At 37.0% G+C, this 22,292-nt stretch overlaps 1 protein-coding gene across 1 annotated transcript in view; it reads left to right on the top strand.

Moving 5' to 3' along the window:
- Nucleotides 1-379: 379 nt before the first annotated feature.
- Nucleotides 380-22,292, top strand: part of LOC139310548 (kinesin-like protein KIF19) — a 70,282-nt gene continuing 48,369 nt past the window's right edge. The window contains exons 1-12 of the mRNA XM_070934725.1: nucleotides 380-562; nucleotides 3,542-3,703; nucleotides 3,869-3,990; nucleotides 5,525-5,667; nucleotides 6,914-7,027; nucleotides 8,527-8,666; nucleotides 9,484-9,606; nucleotides 13,508-13,731; nucleotides 16,696-16,831; nucleotides 18,210-18,356; nucleotides 19,019-19,246; nucleotides 21,567-21,611. Coding sequence (XP_070790826.1) covers nucleotides 380-562; nucleotides 3,542-3,703; nucleotides 3,869-3,990; nucleotides 5,525-5,667; nucleotides 6,914-7,027; nucleotides 8,527-8,666; nucleotides 9,484-9,606; nucleotides 13,508-13,731; nucleotides 16,696-16,831; nucleotides 18,210-18,356; nucleotides 19,019-19,246; nucleotides 21,567-21,611 — 1,767 coding nt within the window. The remainder of the gene's footprint in view (nucleotides 563-3,541; nucleotides 3,704-3,868; nucleotides 3,991-5,524; nucleotides 5,668-6,913; nucleotides 7,028-8,526; nucleotides 8,667-9,483; nucleotides 9,607-13,507; nucleotides 13,732-16,695; nucleotides 16,832-18,209; nucleotides 18,357-19,018; nucleotides 19,247-21,566; nucleotides 21,612-22,292) is intronic.

Genomic DNA, 22,292 nt, shown 5'->3' with positions numbered 1-22,292 from the left:
AAGTCATAATCACTATCCGGGTGATGCCTACAAATAACTTACTCTTTCCCTTGGAAATTGCTAGATTAATTGGTTCTCCAGCTGTTTCCTAGTAACAAAATAGTGTAGTTTGACTGCTGAAGAAATGTGAAGTTCCTTTATCAGAAATGTTGTCTTGGATGAAGATGCTCAGAGTAGTGTTATGACCATTTCAAATAGTTTCACAAAAATAGTAAAGATAACACGCTATACTGCTCTCCCTCATATCTGATCCAGCTTTTACCATAACCTGAAGCCAAGCTTCATGTACCTTAGTAATTGACAAATTTGGGGGCAGAAAATTCTCCGAGTAATACCAGAAAAACAGTTTAACTCTTTTCTTTTGTTTGAAGTGAGCAGCATGGAGATTGTCTATGTTTATTTGAAGAAGCGCAGTGAATTTGGTCGACAATGCAACTTTTCCGATCGGGCAGCAGAGATCAATGTGGACATTCAGCCAGATCCAGTGTTAGCAACAAATTTTATTGAAAGAGACCCCATTGATACTGGAGTGCAATGTGCTCATGATATGTCAGAACATGAGGTAAATTGCTTGATCTTGAATGAGTAACTTCTACAGTATATTAGTTTCTGTTTCAAAAGAAATCATCTGACAAGATCCATGGCTAATCTCGCATGCATAATTTGTATAAGCAAGAAATATAAGGTTGTTGTTCAGCCATGCATGTAAAATTGATTGATTATATGCTATTGAGTTGTTTTCAATTCCGAGTGACCACATAGATAGATTTTCTCCATGTAAAAAGGTGATCTTTATGTATTGTAAACTCTGCCAACAGTACAATGTGACTTTTTGTTGTTTTTTTAAACAAAAGGATTATTCAAAGGACAGGACCAGAAAATTCTAATCCTTTATTAGGCTTCTTAATAAATAGCAACATTTTGCAACATAATCATCCAGGATGTGTTTTTCATCCACCTTCCAACTGATATAAATGTACAGGTAATTTAATACCTTCGATTAGCCCTATCTAGGCACTTTCCAGATATTATGGTTTTCCATAATTTCCAGATATTGTAAACTAATTGTAGGATGGAATTGTAAGAGTGATGTTCCACATATGTAGAAGTGTCCATTTGGAGAATCAGTTTTCATGTAGAAACACTTTTCCAGATGAAGATATCAGGAAGAATGGGAATGATGTAATATCTAGACTGGAACTCAATGATAAGGAAGCCACATGGCTACCCTCAAAAACAGCAACCTCATAAATTCTTCCTCCCTCAAGTAACTGTTACCATAAGTGTTGTGGTTATTATTCCTATAAGAAACAACCTGTGAAGATGAGAAAGATCTATTTGAGAAAGTTTGAAGCTATAGAAAAGAGAAAAGATGAGAAAGTCAAGGAGTTGCTTCTTTCAGTAGATATACTTGTCCTCTCCAGCATTATCTGCTGGATTTTGCCCCCTTTACAATCACTAAGAATATCTTTTAGGTCAAAATAGATTCACAATATGTAGCTTATTCTAACACAGAACTAAGAAGAGCTTCATTTGCTGAATTTATCTGCTATATATGAACAGGCACCCATAATATGGATATTGTTTATTTTATCCACCTTGATTATTTTTATAATAACTCAAGGTAGTGAACATACCTAATACTCTTTCTTTCTCCTATTTTCTCCACAACAACAACCCTGGGAGGTGGGTTGGGCTGAGAGAGTAACTGGCCCAAAGTCACCCAATTGGCTTTCAAAGTCTAGGGCAGGGGTGTCAAACTCAAGGCCCGCAGGCCAGATTCAGCCTGCGGGGTGCTTAGATCTGGCCCATGGGGCTGCACTGAAAACAGCGAAGGACCGGTCCGCGGTGCCTCTGCCAGTGAAAGTGGAGCTTGGGAGGGCCGCACACAGCCCTTCCAAGCTCCGTTTTCGACTGCCTTGGCCTTCTGCAGCCCTCTGGCAGCAAAAACCTCCCATGGTCCATTTTTGCTGACAGCGCGCTTGGGCTGCCACAGGCGCCCCCGACATGAGTGACATCGAGCTGGCCACACCCACCCTACCTATGCCTCCACCCCCACCTGAGGTCAAACACAACCCTGATGCGGCCCTCAATGAAATTGAGTTTGACACCTCTGGTCTAGGGCAAGAATAGAATTCACAGCCTCCTAGCCTGATTCCTTAACCACTACTAGACCAAACTGCTTTGTTTTCTCTCTAAAATATAGATGAGTTCCTCTTAAGATCACTGTGGCTTGAACTACAATAATTAAGAAAAAATATATTGTCCCCTCTATAGCCTTTAAACAATTGCGGTTTCACATGCTAATACGTTACCACAAAAAAACTACATTATCATCCCAAGTTTGAACAAAAGCAATCACATATGTTTTCATTGCTTTTGTATTTTCTGTTTTAGCATTAATAGTTAAGCACAATCATTGTATACTGTGCATCTATAACAGAAAAAATAGGGAAGAAAGTGCAAGATTTATTTTCATATCATTAAACTTTATGCAGTCATAGAAAAGATTAAATCCAGTCAAAGGTGGAATTTTCAGTCCTTACCATGTAAATTCTTAGAGCTGACTATGGTTTCATGGCATTTAAAGATGAGAGGAGTTGTTGTGTTGTCCCTTATGTTGTGTTGTCCCATATTCCATTTTCAAATGTACATAACGCAGGACTTTAATGCATTATGAAGCTACTAAAAACTGAGAAGCAAGATGATTCTGGTCTGATCATCGACCTAACCAGCTCATTAATACTATACACAAAACCACAGAGAAACACAAATAAAATTTTTCTTACAAAAGCTATAATCCTTACCATCATGCAGGTACACGCTTACTTGGAAGAACTGTTGATTTGTTTTCTTCATTAGATTCCTTTCATTCATGTGGCTGTTCATAGCCATGTACATCACATACAGTATCTCTGGAGAGAACCCCTAGTTCTATAGCTGAATACATACTTGGTTTTTATATACTAAATTGTGCCAGATCTTATTAAGGAATCTCAGGAAATTATAGAAATAATCTTTATTGACACACGTCATGTGAAAGTCTTTGTAAACAGTTTCCTTACATTATTTTGGAAGGTCAGGTTCCAAAAAGAAGCAGCCATTTCTGGGTACAAACCTGCCTATAGAATATTAGTATGTATAATAGTAAGTATAAAGTAAGATGAAAGGCAGTTTTGATAATCATTGGTAAACAGATGTTTTTATATTTTTGCAATGTGTTGTATGGTTGTATCTAATATTTTCACATATTTAATAATGCATTCTTTATATACTGCTGTTCCTTCTCCAGGTATGATGCATGGAAAATCCAATGAGCCATCAAGATGTTCTACGTGCTGCAACATTTATAACTATCTCTGTAAAGCTTTGCTGTATGTGTATACTTCAAAAAGCAAGCAAAAGTACTAGCGATATACAATATGTCAGTGGGGTTAACTAACACCATTGATAATAGTTTTAGGTCTGAAGCTTTTCATGATGAAATATAAAAAACAAATAACCCCAATCTAAAGATAGCTTTGACTTTCTTCCAAATTAGGTTAACACAGAAAGGTTTGAAATGGAAACCCGAGGTATTAACCACTTGGAAGGTGGCTGGCCTAAAGATGTCAACCCACTAGAAATGGAGCAGACCATTCGTTTCCGGAAAAAAGTGGAAAAGGATGAGAATTATATCAATGTCATTACACAGCTTGGCAGTGTAAGCATCTTTGATTCTATTTAGTTATGTATTGGTCTATTTAAAAAAAAAAAACTTGAGTATTGTCTTTTTTATTTTTTCTTCTTTTCCATCTTTATTCCTGTTACATTTACCAAATAATTACACGGTCATTCATGGATTGATTCTGTTGCTTTATTAAAATAGTTGATGGATCACTGCATCAAACAGAACAATGCCATCAATATCTATGAGGAGTATTTTGAGGAGGAGGAGACAGCAGCAGTTACCGAAGAGCCACCATCCGCAAAAACTATTAATCTTTTCAGGTAACGGCTAAAAACATGTTTTCAAATTTTGCTTTAATCCAGTCAGAGAAACTGTTGCTAGAATGGTTGTTATAGCTGTTGATATCATGAAAAAAGCAGCAGACTGTTGTTCTAATATGTGTAGTGGACATTGATCATACTAAATAATCTAGATAGACTCTATTTGTAGAATGCAAGTTACTTCAAATTGTTAGTTTTCTGATAGTCTGAAATGCCATGCCATGCCATAAGGATATGTGAGTTGGAAATCCTTTTTACTAGCAAATAATTCAAAGCAACCAAGGAAGATATAAAATGGCAGACTGAAGACTGGTTCTTCATTTATCCTTCTTCCAGCTTTTGATATAGAACTAAATAAAGTTGAAGAATCTCTGCTCTTTCTTTTAAAGCTTAGATACCCATGCTAATCTACTGTAACCAAAAAGTGACCCTATACAGATGAACAAACAGTAGCACAAGCATTTGTAAGGTCAGTTTTTATAGATGCAAGGAGCTCTCACAGATTGCAGACTGATTTATTTATAGATACAGACAGCAGAATGTATGAGGAATGAAGAAAATTGTGAAGAGTGAGAGATAAACCTTCCCTCAAGCTGAGCTTATTTCCTGGTGACCACATGAATTAGTTCGTGTCATTCTCTTAGCAACAATATAGACCAGCTACTGCCTTCTTTCATGTTTTTTTCAATTTCCCAGTCCAGCTGGGCATTCCTGATGATTCATCCTCCAAACACTACTAGATCTGATCCCAGTTAGCTTTTCCAAGTCAGTCAAGATCAGCTAGTTGCTGCCACCCAGATGGATTATGAATGAGGCCAGAAGAAAATGAAATGTAGAAAGAACAGATAGTAACATATTAAACAGATTGACATTTGGTTGCCAGCAATGGGAGCATGGATCCAGTTATATTCTTGTATTGAAATGAAAGACTAATTGACATATACAGTGTGATAACTCTGCATTATTTTAATTTAGCTCCTAGATTGCAGAGGTGAAGCTTTTGGATAATTGTACTTCAGCTGTTCTATCCTTAAACTATAATTCAGTTGTTTTGTACTATAATCTCCTAAGGAAAGTTCCCTTGTTCAAGATAATTATATTAAACTCAGTTCGTAATGTTTTCTCTTCCTGCTTTTGGAAAATTTCCATTTTGGCACCTATTTGTGCTAATTTATTACAATAGAAAATCTCATATGTATTTATTCAATGTAGACTACAGAAAAGAGTTGTTGGCAGCCTATAGAAAGTATTGAAAAGAATACATCAATTTCTTATTTTATATGGCAGCATGCTATGTTCAAGTCATGTGGTCTTAAAGTAATTAAATATTTTTTTTCAGTGTAAGGATTTATAGGCATTTGGGACTTTATGTATTTTTTTTCCCACTGAATGTACTCCCAGGGGGTCTTTTTAAAGCATGATCTGCTATGACAGATGTATATGAAACACATTTCCCAGAGAAATGTCACAGTACAATCCATCTTAACAAATGAATGCAGCTTAAATGTGTATTTATTTGGCTTTTATATGAAAGGGACCCAAACCCAATTAAAAGAACTGCCACTCATCTCTCTTGGCACCCTGACCGAAGCCGGAAGTTGGCCGTAGCTTATTCCAACCTTGAATTCCAACGGAGTTCCAAAGATATGTCCTACGACTCATATATATGGGATCTTGGTAAGTGGCGAAAACACTGCTGTTATGATTTGTATACAGTATTTGTAAAAATTATACAGCTTTTTTATTTTATTTTATTTTTAATTGACTGAGTCATTCCTTCACTACCAGGAATGTCTTCTTGTTATGGTCACCCTACCTGGTGTGAAGAAAGCAGACAGGAGGAAATATTTCTTTGTAACCAATGCTCCAAAAAGCAATAGGAGAGGCAAGGAGGGATTGGATCATCCCTCTTTCACAGCTCCATTGGAAGAAAGCAGCTTTTTAACAGGCCTGCTTAAGGCTGATATCCCAATTTCCATACTGAGTACTTCTTTCGCTTGTACAGAAGTGCATGTTACTTCTCAACCAGCTAATGATTTTATGACTGTATATACAGATAATCCTTGATTTACAACCATTTGTTTAGTGACCATTTGAAGTTACAATAACACTGAAAAAAGGTACTTATTCACCCTTATGACCACTGCAGCATCCCTATGGTCTAGCATGTATTTATGTTGATTGCAGTGTCCCAGGGTCATGTGATCACCTTTTGTGACAAAGTCAATCTCCATCCCATTCATGTTGAAGATACCATTTAAGGCGCTTCTGGGTTGAAAAGATTAGCTGGTGACATCACTGTTTTCTGGGAGATGCCAGTGAGGGCTCCTTTCTTGTCCCCATCAAGGAGCTGGAACAAGTGACAGGAGCTCACCCCACCATGTAGCAGCACTTGGGTCTCAAACATAGGCTTGCTAACCTCCAAGCCAGCGTCCTAAACACATGAGCCACTGCACTCCTAGCAAAGTCAATGGGGAAGCCAGATTCATTTAACAATTATGTTACTAACTTAACAACTTGTAGTGATTTCCTTAACATCCATGGCAAGAAAAGTCATAAAATGGGGCAAAGGTCACCTGCCTTGCTTAGCAACAGAAATTTTCAGATCAATTGTAGTCATAAATTGAGGACTACCTGTACTGTAAAAACTCATGTAATTAGCTATGCAAACCAGTCTCACCCTTTCTTTTCTGCTTTTTGAAGCACATTCATTTTTCAGATGATTTTTCCCTATTTTCTTGTGCAAGCAGACTGGGGAGCAGAGGTGACTGCCTATAGCACCTAGGAAGAAAAGATGAATGTGAGAAGAGGAAGAATAAAATAGATACTTCACTCCTCATTTCATGAGAATTGGAAACTTAAGAGACAACTATGCTATGCTTGTTCCTTTTTTTTCATATATCTTTTTTCTCCTTTTTGTTAGAAATCCCCAATAAACCAGATATGGTTTTCCAGCCTGCTTCACCTCTGGTTTGCTTAGAGTACAACCCCAAAGATTCACATATCCTAATTGGAGGATGTTACAATGGACAGATCGGTAAGGGAAATCTGATAATGAATGTAAAGAAAAAAAAAATTATTCTTGGTCGATGAATTGCTGAAAACAGGATGAATTGGCCCTATTTGATGTATCTATTTCAATCCAATCCTTTACTTACATGTGGCTTTTGACTTAAAGATGCCTCCTATAATGTTTACCATATTCAACTGCAATCACATTTTACAGAATTATTGTTGATATTAGGAACAGAGAAATGATTTTACTTCATTCTTCATAGATCTCCCCACACAGTCAGTAAAGTATATGCCAAAGTATATGCCATATAAGCTGCAGATAGCAAAAGTATTTCAATGCTGCATCTGCAGAAACCCAGTCTACATACATTAGAGAAGAGGAATTCTCTAATGCAAACATTTTACAATCCTCTTCTTTCCTTTGCATCTTATAGTATATTTATATATTATATTATATACTCATATTTATATACTATATTATTATACTCATATTATTATGAGTTATATTTAACTCAGGATTTTTTTCCTCTGCCATTCAAATAAGGATATTTCCTTCTGCCATTGGTTAAATGGTACATCAGTTATCAAAACAAGTATTGTCTGAAACAAAAGTAACATTCTAGGTAAAATCTTCACCTTGATCACATAAATTCTCTCCAACAGTGACAACTGTATTTGTCCCATCTTGACATATGATTTTTTAACTTCATTCCATATTTTGACATAGTTATTTTGAAATAATCAGATGCAATAAACTTGTATTAACATGATTTTTAAGGGAAGATAGCTGAGAGGCAGATTTAATACTGCTTTCTTTACACCCTCCTCTCTTCTTTGCCATCTTTGTTAATTTAAAATAAATTTTAACATTGATATTTATTATTTTAATATTTACTGTTTTAGCTTGTTTTACTTGGTTCCAAGCCACCTCAAGTCGCCTCTTGGCGAGATGGGTGGCATATAAATTTAAGAAATAAATAACAGGATTGAGAGTGGGTAGTAGAGAAGAAAGGTAAAGATCATTCCTGGAGTCTGCTCAGCTGAGCTCTTCATGCCATCATCACTGCTACTGATCCATCAGGCTATTTCCAACCAAAGCTGTGTGAAGAGGACACTTCCAGGATTTTTCTTTCTTTGAGGAATCAGGGTGGCACAGTGCTTAGAATGCAATACCGCAAGCTAACTCACTGCTCACTGCCAGGAGTTCGATTCTCACTGGCTCAAGGTTGACTCAGCCTTCCATCCTTCCAAGGTCGGTAAAATGAGGACCCAGATTGTTGGGTGCAAAAGGCTGACTCTGTAAACCACTTAGAGAGGGGCTGTAAAGCACTGTGAAGCGGTATATACGTCTAAGTGCTATTATTATTTACTGTATTATTTACTGCAATTTTAGCTGCAATTGTTTGTATTACTTGTAAGCCATTTTCAATTATTTTTATTTAAAAATAATTGCAATGAATAAATAAAAATGAAACACTAATGTTTCTAAATGTTTCTCAATTGTCTTTCATTATCCCTCAGCTTACTGGGACACCCGGAAAGGATCATTACCCGTGGAATTGACTGCAGTTGAGCTTAGTCATCGAGATCCTGTGTATAATGCTATCTGGCTGCAGTCAAAAACAGGAACCGATTGCTTCTCAGGCTCCACTGACGGACAGGTTACAATGAAGAAAGCTAGGCATAGATCATGTGGCTTGTCACAATTACCTATAATGTAATTGGTAGTCTTTGCATCAGAAAGTAGGTGCAACAATGGTTCCAGAGCTCAGAGAAATAAGAACCACTTTGGTTTGCAATGGTTTGACTCTTTGCTCTGTTGTTTTAAAAATAGCTTGTGCACTTATTATTCATTACATAGTCTTGGCTAACTCAGTGACAAATGGCATTTGTTAATAATTTGATCCCAGTATTTGATGATAGTTTGATAAGTTACCCACAATACCAGTATCTAGGAGAATCTAGCTGATTTGTACACACCAAGAGCAGTAAATAAAGTTTCTGTGTCTTTATCCATCACAGATTTATTCAGCTATGGAACATTAAATTTTCATATAAAGCTCTGAGTTGGGAGAGTAATAGCAGAATTTAGATTTAAAGTAAAAACTAGGGTAATTGTTAAGCACATAAAATACTTTAGAATAATTGTGGTATAAGCCACGTTGGACATTTTAGAACATAGTTTTATACAGTTGATATTCCTTAAAGTTTAGACTGCTGAAAATGTGAATTAAAGTGTATCTATGATGATAGTCATGTAGAAAATAATTAAACCAACCTTAAAAGCAATAGGCTACAATAATTTCAGCTTCCAACCTAGTTCCGGATGATAAAATTGAGTAGATCAATAAATAGGTACAGGATAGCAAACAATTCTCATGCAATCACATTGTTGCTGACTCAATTTAAACTATCCACATAAACATGGGGCAATTTAAAAAATCTAATAGCAATTAACATGCATTTCTCTTTGGCCAGGTTTTGTGGTGGGACATTCGTAAACTATCTGAGCCCACTGAGACACTTGTTATGGATATCAGTAGAAAAGGCAACCTAGAAAATGCTTTAGGAGCCATTGCATTGGAATTTGAGCCAACAATGGTAAGTATTTATTGGATATTCTCTATGTTTCCTCTAAAATCTTTCATTGGTTCTGTTCTTAGGTTTTGGATGCCAGTAGAACATCCATCATAATTCCTAGTTCGTAGTAAAAGCGTAGATGACTAGAACAGGAAAGATATATATATATATCGTTCTTGAGTGAAATTGCAATAATGAAAGCTCTATTCTTTTTTCCTTTGAAAAAAAATTGAATTAAGATGGCATCAAAAGAAACTAAAATTATATAAACTGGTCATGGAAAATCATGATTTTGTAATAAGGAATATTGTGTTCATAATAAAGAATAGCAGGTACTCAATAAAGAATATTGTGTAATCTTGCAAAGCAAGATTAATCAAAAGAAGCATTGCAATCTAGTTTGGTTTATCTTTGGTTTCCAAACCCTCCTCATTCAATTTCCCTTGTTCAGACTGTGATACAACTAAAAATAACATAAGGGCATGATAGAACAATGCACCAGTGAACTGGTATGGATTGCTTATGAGAGAAATATTGCAAAGCTAAGGCTTTCAAAGTTATTGAAGGAAGATAAAATTATACTTGCATTTTTAATGTTCTATTAAAATAACACTGTATTGGAGTCCTACAAAACAATATGAAAAAGGTAATTTCACAGTGTTAACACACCATTAAACATAATTTAGCAACAGCAATATAAATTCCTCTTAATATTTTTTTCTGTCTGTTAGTATTGTATAGTCCAATATATTGTAGCAAATATAGTATTCATCCATGGTCAGATGGAGGTATTATAAATTAAAATATATTTCACTTGCTCATTTTAATTATAAAGAAAGGCAGATATGTTATCTTCAGACTTCAAAATATATATTTCTCTGATTAAATATTATGTCCCAAATCCTGACATGAATATAAACCACATGCTTTTATTTATGATACATTGCTCTGAACTTGCTGCTCAGTAGACAGAAACACGATATGGAGTCTTTACAGCAATCTCTGTTTTAGACATAGACTTTGCAAGTTCATTTAAATAAATCTCCAATTCAGGCCTCATCTCAACTTTATTTTATTCAGATCCTGCAAGATTCTGTCTTCTAGCACCCTTGACTTCCAGTAAATCTAAGCATTTGTATGGTCCAGTCTTTACTCAATCCACAACCTCTCAGGCAGTGGTGAAATGCAAATTTTTTTACTACCAGTTCTGTGGGTGTGGCTTGGTGGGCATGGTGTGGTGTGGCTTGGTGGGCCTGGTAGGGGAAGGATACTGCAAAATCTCCATTCCCATCCCACTCTGGGGCCAGTCAGAGGTGGTATTTGCCGGTTCCCCAAACTACTCAAAATTTCCGCTACCAGTTCTCCAGAACCTGCTGGATTTTACCCCCTACTCTCAGGCCCTGTCCTTCCCACAAGTTTTTTGTTTACAGCATCAGAAACTAAGGATAGCAATATGTGTACTAATATCTTAAAGCTCAATAGAAAAATGTTTTGACTATAAATGAACTATGAAATATCTTATAATATTTTAAGGTTTTAAAGAATGTATTAGAATATATTAGCAGTATGATATAATAGCCGGTTATGTGAAATTTTGATTATCCATCAATATCTCATTGCTTATATTGGTTTTTTTATATATCATTGTTATAAATTTTAATATTTTTTAATCTTGTCATTTTATTAGTATTGTTTTTTATTCCTTTTTTGACTTTTTTAATTACAATACCTATTAAGTAAAAAAAAAATGCATGAAATAATGGATCTTAAAATCTGGAATAATTTCCTATCAAGAACTAAACAGAGCATTCTTCCCATACAGAGAGAAAAATTGTACAGCTGGTCCTTGACTTGCAACAATTCACCTAGTGGCCACTCAAAGTTACAATGGCACCGAAAAAAGTGACTTATGACCATTTTTCACACTTATGACCATTACAGCATCCCCATGATCACCGATTTACATTCGGATGCTTGACAACCGACTCACATTTATGACGGTTGCAGTGTCCCGGAATCATATGATCACCTTTTGCAGCCTCCTGAGAAGAAAATTCAATGGGGAAACCAGATTCACTTAACAACCATGTTACTAATTTAACAACTGCAGCGATTCGCTTAACAAATGTGGCAAGAAAAGTTGTAAAATGGGGCAAAACTCGCCCAGCAAATTTCTCAATTAGCAACCTAAATTTTGGGCTCAATCATCATTGTAAGTTGAGGACTACCTGTAATTCTGTAATTCAGAAATGTTGTGCTGTTTTCCTTTCTTCTAGAAATATAATACATAAACTATAATAAACCCAGGACACGACAACCATTATAAATACATGCCAGTCGCCAAACATCCTAATTTTTAATCACATACTGTGGACATCCTGCCACAGTCTTAAGTGCGAGGACCAGTTGTAAGTCACTTTTTTCAGTGCTGCTGTAACTTTGTAAACCAATGCTTGTAAGTCAAAGTCTACCTGTATAAAAGAGGGAAATGCCTTTTGGAGATGAAACCCATAGCAGCAAAAGTGTTCAGGTAATATGGAGAATGAATGAAATATCAATTTAAAAACATGCAGTTAGACCTACAATTTATTTTAATGGCATGGTTATGAATATTTTGTAGTATATCTTGACAGCCACGGTGTCAAGTTGTTAGGGCTTTATTGGGAGAGTTGACAAGTACTGAAGAACCTTGACCGAATGAGTGGACATTAGTGCATAACTGCCTTCCTCTTTCAAAAAAAAAAATGTGCATAGAAATATTTATTATAACTGAAAACTCAGCTCATACTCCAGAGGGCCTTCTGTTCAAACATGCCTGTATACCATCACATTATCTAACTTCCCTTTTTGAAGTCTGCAGATGAAGGTTGAAAATTGCACAGTGGGTACCAGTGGAATTCTTTATCCTGCAAATCCAACTGGCAACGTATTGCTCATTTCCATGTTGACAAACACACTTTTTAAACACCATGTTAAATCTCATTCCAAAGAGACTGCTACTTGAGGTGTGGGGAGGGAGACCAGTGATAATTTACCAGGGAGCTAATTGCTGTGGCCTTATCGCTATAGCCAGTAGGAACAGGTCTCGATAAACATCATTTTTCTTTTTTGTTACATGGTCAAGCAAGTCCCTAATCAAGGTGAATGTAGTTTTCTAAGAAACAGTAGGGTGGCTAAATTGATAAGGACATCGCTGTCCATCACACTTGTGGTCTTATTTTCTCTCTCTTTCTCTCTGTCAAATACACACACACACACACACACACACACACACACACACACACACACGGATGAGCACACATACAGGCTCCAGATCTAACATCAGAGCTTTGAAATAAAGTAAGTTCATACAAAGTTCATAAAAGAAGCAGGTTTATTTTCCCCTGCATTGAAAAAAATATTAATACACACACAATCCATGCTTTGCTGGAGAATTATAAGATGCCTATTTAGGGTAACAGACATAATTTCTCGAATCATGTTTGCTTCCAAAGTATGAACTTTATTTCATATTATTCTTTGAACTTGTATTTTCAATATCACAGAGCTTGTCTTTCATATTAAATGGTTATTGCTGTACCCTGTTGTGAAGGTATCAAAATATTGTGGCCAATGCAGGTGAGAACATAACATAAACGCAGGTGCTAATTATGTGTACATCCTGTTCGTACACCACATGATGACCAGCTAAAATAAAATCATAAGTCATTTTGAATATTATGAATGCCATGTCTAGACTTTGTTAATAAATTCTGCAGCACTGTTTCTGAAAATAATACTATCCCTGTCTTTCTTCTCCATATGCATCACTGGCGAGCAGACTAGATGGATAGATTGTTCCTTTTTAGGAAGTTTTGTTTGTCAAGCAAATATAAGTTCCAAACATGTAAGTAATTTGTAACTTTTCATTGGCCTTCCACAGCCAACCAAATTCATGGTGGGAACAGAGCAAGGGATTGTAATTTCTTGTAACCGCAAGGCAAAGACACCTGCTGAAAAAATTGTCTGCACGTTCAGTGGCCACCATGGCCCCATCTATTCTCTGTCAAGAAATCCTTTCTACCCCAAGAACTTTATGACTGTTGGAGATTGGACAGCACGCATTTGGTCGGAAGAGAGCAAAGAATCATGCATCATGTGGACTAAGTAGGTAACTCTGCAAAGCCATTATTTTTAATTTAATTTATTTATAGTTCATATTTTTTAACCGCCTATCTTCCTAGGAGAAGGGCTCTGGATGCACAGAGTACAATTTAATCAGTAAAATTATACATTACAATCAGAATAATTTAGGATTATTTTTTAAAAAAATTATAAAACATTTTTAAAAAATTAAAAGATGAAGAATTTCAAGATAGGGGATTAGAATATAGGTGAATTGTGGGGGGAGGTATTCTCGTAGGGCCAACCAGTCCCATGGTTGTGTGGGCCCCTGTGTCCCCCACGCAAGACTACACAGCCAAGTTTTGACCCCTTTGCAGAAGGCCAAGAAATTGAGGGCTTTCCTCTCCTCTGAGGGCAAGGTATTCCACAATGGAGGGGCAGCAGCATAAAAGGCCCTCTTCCTAGACCCTGCCAATAATACTGATAACAGAAAACAAAAGGCAGGTAAAATATTTGTTTCACATACTTTCTATAAGAATATCAAAGAGGTCTTAACATTTTATTACTGCATAGGTTTTTGTGGATCCCAGCCCATCTGATAAAATGGATTGAAATTCATTCTCAAAAACATATGCAATGATACATTTTTTTAATCACAAAGGTGTTATTAGCATCTTCATATGTGAATGCATTTCATATAAAATGTAATGTGATATTAAATGAAAAGTAAAGTGGGGAACTGCTTGCACTGAAGAGCAAAGTGAAGTAGTTCTTACATTTTATTTATTTATCTAATGTATAGAGCTGCCCATTTCACGTCCAAGTGACCCTGGGCAGCATACAACAAAGCTAAAACAATAAATATCTAAAATAATTATCATCAATAAGTATTAAAAGCATTTAAAAACTATAAAAACAGTTAAACGGGAATAACAAATGGAGCATGTCCGTAGTAATGCAGCCACCTCCATCCATTAGTTCTCCATCCTTTGGGGTTTCTAAGTCAGTTACAGTAACAATAACAGAGTTGGAAGGGACCTTGAAGGTCATCAAACTCAGTGTCTTAGCCACTGATGGCATAACTTTGCTTTACATACATTCCTATTTAAAGGGAAGAAGGCATATTCCAGAGGCATTACGTGGAGGTTCAAAGCAAAGTATCCATCTTAATCCATGTAGCAAATGAAGAAACTATTTTTAAAAAAATAGCCAATTTTGAGTTTCACTTGAAAATTCTTCATGGGTAGGAAACGGAACAGTGAGACCAGCAATTAAACTTAGATGGATTCTATCTGCCAAGTTAGATTTAAATAAAGAAATGCTTCTTTAAGTTAAAAATCACAAGCATGTGTTACAATAACAAAGTGAAATCTGCAAAAATAATTAACACATTAATTGGAGTGAGAAAAGAGCTGGTAAAGAAGAGATAATTTCTATGTCTCACATTTCCTAATTTCTTTCTATTTCTGATACATTCTGCTTTTTCATTACTCCCACCCCTCATCCTGTATTACAGTAACTAAAAAGAAGAAGGTCCTGTGTTAGCAGATGGTAGGTTGGGAGGGAAAAAAAATCATATTGCTTTTTTTTTTTCACTGTCCCAAAACAACTTCCCTTTTGTCTGGGCAGTAGTCATATAATCCTAATTTTTTTATCAGAGTACATTCTGGGCTCAGAGCCATCAGAAGTCTCCAACTTTGTAACTTCTTCACACTGGTCCATTGTCTCATAGGTTGACTGAAGCCTAATCCCTATGGCAACCATTTTTTAATCCTCTGTTTAGAAACCAGAAGTACAGGCTGAGGGGGGGTGGGGGGAAGGCCTTCCTTCCAAATCAAAGCTAACCATTTTGTTGAGTTCATGAATTGAAACGCGTCTTACAGAAATTGAAATGCTTTGGATTAAGAACTTTTACAACTATTTGATCAGAAATGCTTTTGTTTGCTGAAAACACAGGGAAGGCTATTGTTTTATATACATTTCAACACTTCCAAATAAGAAGAACTATGACGGCAGTAATGGTTTGACCTTTAATCCAAACCTCACTCCCCCCTACCCCCACTTGGTATTACAGAATTTATTGGTTGATTGTTATTTAGCATGTTCTGCCTCATTCTTTTTCTCACTTTTGTCATATCCACACACATAGATGATGCACATATGCACATACCATGTATGGTTGGTTAGATGAAAGGATGAATGAATAGAATATCTTCCTCTTTTCTCCTGGGAAAGCAGATGACACCCAAACCTGAATGCTTTTTATAAACAAGTTTAAACCTTCTTGTTTAAATGTGCGTTTTGGCTGATAGTTGACTTTTGTTACAAATTTTACCCTTTTAATTTTTACACTATATATTTTATCTTGCCATTACCACAGGGTCTCTTAGGATTAAGGAGGACTATAAATATTGGAAATAAATGTCTATAAAAGTATTTAGTTCAGGAAATGCTCGATTTACGACCACAATTGAATCCAAAATTTCTGTTGCTAAGCGAGACATTTGTTAAGTGAATTTTGCCCCATTTTACGACCTTCCTTGCCACAGTTGTTAAGTGAATCTGGCTTCCCCAATGACTTTGCTTGTCAGACTGTCACAAAAGGTGATCATATAAATCTTGAGACACTGCAAAAATCATGAGTAAATTGTCAAGTGTCTGAATTTTGATTATGTGACCATGGGGATCCTGCAATGGTCATTAAGTGTGAGAAATGGTCATAAGTCACTTTTTTCAGTGCCTTTGTAACTTCAAATGGTCACTAAATGAACTGTTCTAAGTCAAGGACAATATGCAGGTACTTCAAGTTCAGACCTCAACATTTACAAGTAGGATTCATGTACTTTGTATAAAAGGACTTACAAATTGCAGCTATCTTAAATGAATCCTTTGTAATAGAAGAGAATAAACATTTACTTATTTAGAGTATTTCTAGGCCATCTTTCAAAGTAGAATCTTCATAGGGAGACTAGCACAGAAAAAAAATAAACAATATGTTTTCGGCAGATACCATATGGCTTATCTCACAGATGGGTGTTGGAGCACAACTCGACCAGCTGTCTTCTTCACTACTAAGATGGATGGGACCCTTGATGTTTGGGACTTCCTTTTCAAACAAAATGATCCCACACTCCACCTGAAGGTAATTTAAGGACATGGAAAACAACCACGCATGCCTTGCCCCATGGGTTTCTGTATCCCGATCTTTTTGTTGTAAGATCTTCTCTCTTAAGTTACATTAATTACAAGCTTTCTCTGATTTGATGTATCAACTCATATTACTGAGGTCACTTTGCTGGCTCTGTAGGGATTCATACCAGTAGTGGGTTTCAATTTTTTTTACTACCGGTTCTGTGGGCGTGGCATGGTTTGGTGGGCGTGGCTTGGTGGGCATGGCAAGGGAAGGATATTGTAAAATCTCCATTCCCCACCCATTCCAGGGGAAGGATACTGTAAAATCTCCATTCTGTCCCCCCTCTAGGGGAAGATTACTGCAAAATCCCCATTTCCTCCCGATCAGCTGGGACTTGGGAGGCAGAGACTAGATGGGGGTGGGGCCAGTCAGAATTTTTACTACCAGTTCTCCAAACTACTCGAAATTTCCACTACCAGTTCTCCAGAACTGGTCAGAACCTGCTGAAACCCACCTCTGATTCATACCCACTACAATTGTTTTGATGCTGCTGTACTGGCATGTCAATCACACAATTTGCCTCTTTCATTGAGGCGAAATTTTGCACGAATGAAGGCAAATATATGTGTCCCAGGATAATGTTGCAGGTCCTATCTTGGTCAGTCACCAGGACTCAAGGTGTAGTCTTCCAAACTTTCACACTCTGAAGATGGGCTCCAGTACAAGTGCCAAAGCTCGAAAGACTAAACTTCAGGTCCCAGCGAAATTGGATCCTAGAAATTTTGCAGCCCAGTGTGCATCATAACAGAAACTAGCCCCAATACATATTTTAATAAGTGCTTTAAAGTTTCCATGTAAGACTGTTTGCAAAGAATAATAATCACTGCTGAAACAGAAATGCCAATTTATAAATCTGGTTTTTTTCCCCTTATTTTTATTTTATTTATTAAGTGTATATGCCGGTCATCTTACTATTGAAAGACAATATAAAAATCAACTTTATAGAAGAAATATATGGGGAGGGAAACCCCTTTTGTTTGACAATTGAATTAGAATAGGATCCGAGATCTTCAAAACAGGTTGCAATTGCACTCTAGTACTCAGTACACTGCAGTCTACAGTTAACAGAAAGTCAAATTCTTGCTGAATGTCTAGTCAGTTACCTAAGGAGGTGGTGAATTATCCCTCACTGGATATCTCCAAACAGAGACTGGATAACTTTAATTAGGATTCCTTCACTGAATAGGAAGTTGATCTCAATGGCCTAAATGGCTCCTTCTAGGAGGATTACATATATTTTATGGTAAATTTACATGTTGTCTTAAACATGCGAAAGAGTTGACATGGATATATTTTTTTGTCTCCTGAATTGGTCTTCCTCCACCAGGTCTGCGATGAGCCTCTCTTCAGTCTGCGTTTGCAGGATAATGGGCGTTTTATTGGCTGTGGATCCAAGCTGGGCACAGTAACGCTTCTGGAATTTTCTTCTGGCCTCTGTACTTTGCAACGGAATGAGAAGAACCTGGCCTCAGCAGTGAGTATCTCCTGATTGTCACAAATGGGCAAAGTGCCAGGCAAGCAAACCTCTCAGAACTGAAGTGAGATTGTTCCTTCTCTGGGTTGAATTCTAGTTTTCCATCTTTGTTCTCTATATCCTTTTTTTTTTTTTTTTTTTTAGTATTCTTGTTAGCATAAATGCCACAACATATGATAGTTCCAAGCAAATCTGGACTGGATCTCAAAAAAAAAAAAAAAAGCTAACCAGTCAGAGCTGATTAATATTTGGAAGTGAAACAAACATTTCCATCTTGCTCCCAAGGGGAAAAAAAAGGCTATGTGGCTATCAGGTATCAAAGTTCAGCCTGAGGAAGCCTTTACTTTCACTGATATAAACCAGCCAAGGTAATCTGTTAATTCTGTCCGTCAAAAGAGCTAAGCCACTGTATACAAGCAACAGTTCATCAGTTTCATCAAATTATTGCTTTATGAGCCAGTAAGTGAACAGCAGATCCCTTCCATCAATAGAGTGCTGCTGCTGGTAGAATACAAACATTCAGTAATATATTATTGTGACAGGCAATTTTCCCACTATCTACCTGTTATTGGTACCCTGTAGAATAGAAGAGTGTTGCTATCACAATAACTATGAGCAGAACTTAGTTGAATGCCTTTCACCCATAACAATGTGCATCTCAGATGTTTGAGCGGGAGACGAAGCGAGAGAAGATTCTGGAGGCACGCCACCGTGAAATGCGTCTCAAGGAGAAAACCAAGCTGGAAGGCAAGGATGAAGAGGCCAAAGAAGATGTTGAGGAAGAAAAGCCACAGGAAGTTATGAAACGAGTGCATAGAGAGTTCTTTGAGATAATTGAAGGAGAACTTCGGCGCCGCGAGCGAGCTCAAGCCAAATCAAAAGTGGAAAAGGTAACTATGCAACTGGTAACAGGAAGCTCGGTGGGCTGTGGGGAAAGGAGGCCTTTCTGAGTGGCAAATGTAATGAGTACAAAACAAAACACCAAAAAAGGATGGAGAGTCTTACAAAAATATTTGTTGGGTGGTACTTATAATGTATTTAATCCCATCTCAGAATAAAGATGGGAAAGGCAATTTCCCAATACTGTAGATCAGGGGTGTCAAACTCGATTTCATTGAGGGCTGTATCAGGGTTGTGTTTGACCTTGGGGGGGGCGGGGGAGCATGGCCAGCTCGACGTCACTTGTTTCAGGGGTGCCTGTGGTGGCGTGTGCGCTCTGCCAGCAAAAACGGCTTTCGACCTCCGTTTTTGGCTGTGATGGCTTCCTACAACTCTCTACCAGTGAAAACAGAGCTAGGGAGGGCCTCCTGCAGTCCTCATGAGCTCCATTTTCAGCTGCAACAGCCTCCTGCAACCCTCTGCCAGCAAAAACAGAGCTCGGGCTGAGCTCCATTTTCACTGGCAGAGGCACAGTGGGCTGGTCCTTTGCTGTTTCCAGGGTGGCCCCGCAGGCCAGATCTAAGCACCCAGCGAGCCAGATCTGGCCCCCAGGCCTTGAGTTTGACACCTCTGCTGTAGATTACTGTACGATACAGGAGCATTTTTGCAAAGCAAAAGGTAGAACTCTAAAAATAGTCATAGTTATAACAACTATTTAATTATTTTCATGAGGAAAGATGAGAATTTGTGTAAGGTCCTCGACTTATAATTGGTTTCTTAAAAACCATTTGAAGTTACAACGGACCCAAAAATAAAGTACTTACAACCCAGAGACAAAGTTCCCCCACTATTATGTGACTGCATTTTGGGCACCCAGCAACCAGCCTACATTTATGGCTATTTGCAGCATCCCACAATCATGTGACCACGATTTACTATAGGGTTCTTTTTGCCAAAACCCAGCATTTATTTCCAGTTTCTGACAAAAAAACCCACTCATTGGAGACAATGGATTTGCTTAATGACTGTGGCATTTGCTTAATGATCACAGTATTCATTTAATGGCCATGGTGATATACTCAATGATCAAAAATCAGGTCAATCACATGATGGCTTGCTGATCAGCACAACTTATGACCCTAATTCCACGCTCAGTTGTAAATCAAGGACTACCTGTAGATTGTGTCAGAGCATTCCTCTGCATCAGAGGAATAACCTAACTCTGCAGGATTGCAGCCTAGAATGTTGGTATTTTCTAGGGGATCATTCATTCCTCTTAAAGATCCATATCCAACCTCTAAGCATTTCCACTTATTTCTCCTATTAACGAGCAAGTGGTTAAAACAGTAATAAAAATAACATCTTGGGCATGAAGAAACAGAGAAATTTAATAGTGAGCAGTTGTATGAAAATTAAAGTTAAAATAAGTAAGAAAAATCATAAAATCAAACAATTTAGATTTGTGCAACAATCTAAAATTAATAATAGAACAGAAATCAAACCAACAGCAAGAACGGTAGGAGAGATATAATCCATGTAATCTATTGCTTCATCGCAGTTGCCATCTTTTTTTTTTTAATTTTCTTTGATTGTTGTAATTGGGAGTTGGGAGACATACATATTTATAAATTATTAAATTATTATTATTAAATCATTATGTAATTAAAATCACACAATAAATCACTTTAAAGCTCAGAAGAACAGGATGTATTTTGTCCGTTAGCAAAATATAGCATGATACCATCAAACAAATCTCCCTTTGGAAAGAATGCTAAAATCAGGATGCACTCAGGAAAAAAAATACCAGGTTTCCAGTAGCCACCCTCCTGTGCTGCAAAGATGAATGGCTTACAATGATGATTTTGGCAGCTGTTCATATGAGAAAAGATGGTCCCTCAGTGTCAAAGGATTTGTAAAGTTTATAAAAAGCATCAATATATATCAGCTAAAATTTCATCTCTCTCAGCAAAACTGGAAATACTTTATATTCAATTATTTCTTTGTTCATTTGTTTATGCTTGGCATCTTTTGTTTTATTTAATCTATGCCTGTTTAAAAGCATCAAATAATGGATTGGCTGGATTTCCCAAAGAATTAGTTCTGCAATCTGGGTGATGTGTTCTTTAGGTCTCACCAAACAGGTCTAATTTAACTGGGGATCAAACAGGAGGAACTGCAGTCTTAAAATTTGAGCAAGTTCATGTGGGTGAAGGTACTCCTGTAGGCAGTGAGGTTCCTGGGAGCTCAGAGGTAACAAAGTGCAGGATTTGAAGAATGATGTATGGATCAGTTTCATGTTACTTCATCTATTGAAAATTCTTTATGTTTTAGGAGCGGGAGTTTGAAGATGATGACAGTGAAGTAATTCTTCCTAAGGTTGGTATCCTTTTCCACATTTTGTGATGAATCAGTCTTCCAATAACTGAGAACCTTTGCTGGAGATCACTCCAAAACTTCTGAAGGGCACTATGTTGAGGCAGATTATAGATTCTGTTCATGATATTTCAAATCTCCAGAATGAGAATAGAATAGAAATAGAAATAGAAACAGAAATAGAATAGAATACTTCATTGTTACTTTAAATATACACTAATCAGCATACCTTAAAATGAAATTTCATTGCATTCACCTCTCAAAGGATAACCATTATGCATATACCCACATACACATACATATATGACACAGAGAAAGGTCAGTCTAGTTTGAATGTATACATATGCATTGCAAAACAAAAAACCTGCAAATTTTCAAGACGGATGGCATAGGGAACAAAACTGTTACAGAATCTAATAGTCCTGCTAGAAATACTTCAAAACCTCCTCCCAGAGGGAAGAACAGAAACCATGAAGTGGGTATGTGGAGTCTCTAACAAAGCTTTGAGCTCTGAGCACGTAGCACTTATAAGCAGTATCCTGAACAACGGGAAGCGAGCTTCCTGTATTCTTCTCAGCTGTCCTTACCACTCTCTGTATGGACTTTCTATCTGAGGCACTGCTGCCACCAAACCAAACAATGATGCAGATTGTTAAAACTTTCTCAATCGTGCCTCTGTAAAAA

The sequence above is a fragment of the Pituophis catenifer genome, unplaced genomic scaffold (assembly GCF_029215685.1).
Source record: "Pituophis catenifer annectens isolate HBS135680 unplaced genomic scaffold, rPitCat1.0.hap2 SCAF_2, whole genome shotgun sequence".
NCBI classification, from domain to species: Eukaryota; Metazoa; Chordata; class Lepidosauria; order Squamata; family Colubridae; genus Pituophis; species Pituophis catenifer.
The sequence above is the reverse complement of the archived record's forward strand: the minus strand, read 5'-3'. Positions and strand labels throughout refer to the sequence as shown.